General features: G+C 31.4%; 1 protein-coding gene across 2 annotated transcripts in view; it reads left to right on the top strand.

Moving 5' to 3' along the window:
• Positions 1–892, top strand: part of LOC21387359 (methyl-CpG-binding domain protein 4-like protein) — a 3,218-nt gene extending 2,326 nt beyond the window's left edge. Inside the window, exon 3 of one of the 2 annotated variants that reach the window (XM_024162899.1) lies at positions 533–892. In XM_024162899.1, coding sequence (XP_024018667.1) covers positions 533–650 — 118 coding nt within the window. In that variant the 3' untranslated portion in view covers positions 651–892. The other variant, XM_024162898.1, reaches the window with a different exon arrangement.
• Positions 893–4,169: the final 3,277 nt, after the last annotated feature.

The raw sequence follows: 4,169 nt of genomic DNA, 5'->3' as shown, positions 1-4,169 counted from the left end.
GGTTCAGCAATTTCTACTTGTTTCAATAGTTTTACAAAGTGTCAGGCTGCTTTATTCTATGTTGTGGAGGATTTGACACTAGCTTAGCTTGATTGTATCTCATATCAGATATGAACCAGCCACAAAAACCCAGAATTGCAAGGAAAATAAATCTTCATCGATGAATATTTCCAGGAAAAGTCGTAGAAATATGATTCTACAAAGAAAACCCAGATAGTTCTTGGAACTGCTATGCCTCTCCACTTGGTTTCCTATGATAATGCGGCAAACAAACAACCCTCTTGTAATCAGCTCCAATCTTCTAACTAACACCTTACAAACTTTCTTACTGCCAGAACAAACTTTTCTTCTTCCTTGTATTAGAATTTTCTACTATGAATCTATCAACGATCTTCATCAATTTTTGTATTCTCTCAGAATTTGCTTCTTCTTCGTCCACCTTATCCCACCACCGCTGTGTCGAACTTTTTTTTTTTTTTTTTTACTTTAGTTCCGATGTTACATGACTCCTGTTCCTCTGTTTTGTTGCTAGGTATGCAGCCGATGCATATGCAATTTTTTGTACAGGAAAGTGGGACCGCGTGAAACCTGCTGATCACATGCTAAATTATTACTGGAAATTTCTCCATAGCATTAGAGACACATTGTGAGAAGACAGTATTTTTTTTTGCGTATGCTATCATGTTAGAATCTAGGTCACGGAAATGCTTCATAAGAAAAGTGAAAAAGAAAGAAAGAAATGTTGCAATAGATGTATTATGTATGTTTTGTATGTAGGGAACACAACATTTTTTTTTTTTTTTTTTAACAAATGAGTCGAGGTATTTAAAAAGTAGGCATAAATAGATCCTTCTAATTATGATATTTGTCTCTTTGCCGAGTATTGCTTAGGGATATGCTTCATGCGCTTTTCGAATTTAGGTGGTGTCATGTGCTTAGATCTTTTCTTCCTTTTTCTCGAGTCTCGTTGAAAATCGCTTTCGGTTTCCAAGTTCTACTTCATAATCCTCTGAAAATGGACAACATTGAGGTCACTAATTGTTCATATGCATAAGAGCAAATTGTTTGGAGTTAAAAGGTTTGTTCTCCAAAGGTCAAAACTGATATGTTCTTGGCAGATTTGAGTGTCCAGAACTTAGCTTAGTGAGTATTCAGTTTTTGTGTTTGGTTCTTTCCTTTTCTACCTTCTGTTTTGTGTGCCCACTGTGATTATATAGTTGCTTTATCTAAAGCGCTTTTTTTTTGCTTTTTTTTTTTTTTGGTTCAAACCAGAAGAAGAATCCAAGACCAGAGATCAATAAATTTATATGATAAGGCTCAAGTGAAAGAAGCGTGTTTTGAGTTCCGGATACCCAAACACATTAAATATTTGTATACATGGCTGTTTGAGCAATCCTTTAACATCAATGGAAATATCCAATTGACCGAATTCAAAAAATCCATAACAAGAGGCCACACGCAACATTGTAACGACACTAATTGCCATATTGAAACTGTAGCCTAGTAATAAAAAAACGAAACAAGGACGCCAATAAGTCAAGTAAAAGCAACCACTATTACATACAAAAACACACACAAAAAGAGTAAACAAAAAAAGGTCCGTTGTCAGCCTATGGGTTATGCGATGATCGAAAATAGAATTAAAACCCCGGATACCACGACCGATGATGCAATGGACATGTCATTATCTTGAATAAGTTTTGAAAACAAACGTTAATTTTACAGTAAATTGAACACTAGCACTCCCAAACTATTCCTTTTTTTTTTTTTTTACATAATTGACTCTGAACTTTTAATTTTGATAAACTACACTGCGATATTTAAATTCAACTGCAATTGACATCTAATAATTTTAGAGTAAATTGCACACTTGTATACTTGCATCATGATGTTTGCATATGATTTCGGAGGAATTGTTTTTACATCAATTTCAAAACTTAAGGTAGTTTTCAATTTTCAGTTGACATATTATACATATACTAAAGGAAGGGAGGGTTTGATTGTTCATGCTACAGTACTATGAACAGTGTGTTTCCTGTTTTATCCTTTTATTTGTGTACTAACTATTTTGTCATTTGCTGCTTTTTCATTTTATTGTTTAATTTATGTGGCTTTGGTAATTTCATTCAGATTGAGTGTTCTAGGACTTTCTTATCTTTCTTCTGTCTCTGTAGGAAGCAGCTACTATGCTTCTGAAGCAAGAAAAATTTTTCCCACCGTCTCTTTTCTGTGTCTTCATGTTTTTGGCTACCTTCTTTCCTCTTTCTTTCTTCGATGCATTTGTTCATTCTTCCTATTTTTTATTGCCTATCTATATTTTTTTTTTTACTTTGGTTGGCTTTCTCATTTGCTTTCGGAGAGATTTTTTTTCTTTTTATGTTTCGTCTATGGATTTGGTCGTTTACTTTAGATCGATGTCTTTACATTGTCTTTCCTTACGCCGTTTGTTCTCTTCGTCTTTAGCTTTCTTAGTTTTTTGAGTTTGGATTTTCTGTTCATCCTTGCACTCATATGGTTTTTGGAGTTCTTAATTTTTTCTTCTCCATTTGTTTAGGCATTTTTTTTTTTCTGTTTCGTCCATGAATTTGGTCGTTTACTTCATATCGATATCTTTACTTTCTCTTTTCTCGCACCGTTTGTTCTCTTCGTCTTCAACTTTCTTGGTTTTTTTGGGCTTGGTTTTTCCGTTCATCCTTGCACTCATATGGTTTTTGGATTTTTTTTATTTTTTCTTCTCCATTTGCGTAGGCAAAATTTTTTTTTTCTTCCCGTTTTTTCTCTTCTGATTTTTGTAGGTGTTTTGGGTTTTGTTGTTTTCTTTATGGTTTTTCACTTATTTGTTTTTTTTTTTTTTTGTCGATGTATTTGAGAAAATTTGTTTTCTTTGTTGTTTTCTTCATAATATTTATATTTCTCTAAATTTTTCTGGGGTTTTTTTCTATGCTTCTTTTCCCTGTTGTTTATTTGTTATTTTTCATTGTTATTTATTTCTTAATTTTTTGTGCTTTTTTCTATTTCTTTTTTTCATGTTTTTTATTTCTTAGTTTTCCCCTTTTTTCCTTCTACTTTTTTCCTGTTTTTCTTTTTTTCGTCCCTATTTTTGTTTACTGTTTGTTGATTTCTTCAATTTTTTTTATTAACATTTCTATGTTTGGGCGATTCTATACAATTGTCAGCGTCTTATTGTGTTGATGTTTGTGTTAATCTTTTAGTCTAACACGTGCATTTCTTATCTTTCAATTTTGTATAATGAATATCTAAGATTTAACTGTCTATTATTTATTGGTTATGTTTTGTGGTCGTCTTCATGCTTTGTGATGGCCGTCGTTGATTAATCATTACTTCAATTGATTTCGCTTTGCAGGAATTTGTATCGGAGATTGAACGAAACATTGGTAACTTTTTGTATATATAATGCATGTTATTCTATTGCTATAATTTCTTACTTTCCCTTTGTCTTCATTCTTCAGATTTTACTATCTATTATGTTCTGTTTTCTGTCATTCTCACTGTTTAAATATCATATTCATACTAGCCTTTTATTACTAATCTTACTGCGTCTTCAATATTCCCTTTGTATATTTCTGCTGCTCAGTAATTTTGGTTGCTTTGTTCGATCTATCCTTTTGTCTGTGGTTCATGGATTGAGGTATTCAATTTTTTTCTCTAATTTTTTTTTGAATTGTTTTAGAATATTGCTTTATGATGTTATTTCGTTTGTTATATGAATCCTTTCATGTGTTGATTTATCTGTTCATTTCAATACGTTTTTTATGAATATGAATTTCTTTTGCGTTATTTGATACAACACTGTGTTTCACTTTTCTTAGATATTTTTTCTATTACTTATAAGTTATATATTTTTGTTTTTTTCCTCATTTATTATGTTAATTTGGGCATTACTTCAGTTATCCGTTTATTTCAGTATGTATTGATGCCTATGCTAAAATTTATTTATTATCTCTTTCTTCTCTTAATGTTTACTATTAAAATTGTGTATAATATTGTTATGTCTGCAGAGGTTAGGTTCCCATTTTACTTTTTGTCTTCCTTTGTCAAAAGTTTAATTTTTTCATTTTCAAAAGTTTTATTTTCCTCTGGTGATGATGTTATATTTCTTTTGTTGTTAACATGTGCTGAGTAATTGTTATTATAGATTTTGCTATCAT

Source organism: Morus notabilis, unplaced genomic scaffold (assembly GCF_000414095.1).
Source record: "Morus notabilis unplaced genomic scaffold, ASM41409v2 Scaffold547, whole genome shotgun sequence".
In the NCBI taxonomy this organism is placed as follows: Eukaryota; Viridiplantae; Streptophyta; class Magnoliopsida; order Rosales; family Moraceae; genus Morus; species Morus notabilis.
The sequence above is the reverse complement of the archived record's forward strand: the minus strand, read 5'-3'. Positions and strand labels throughout refer to the sequence as shown.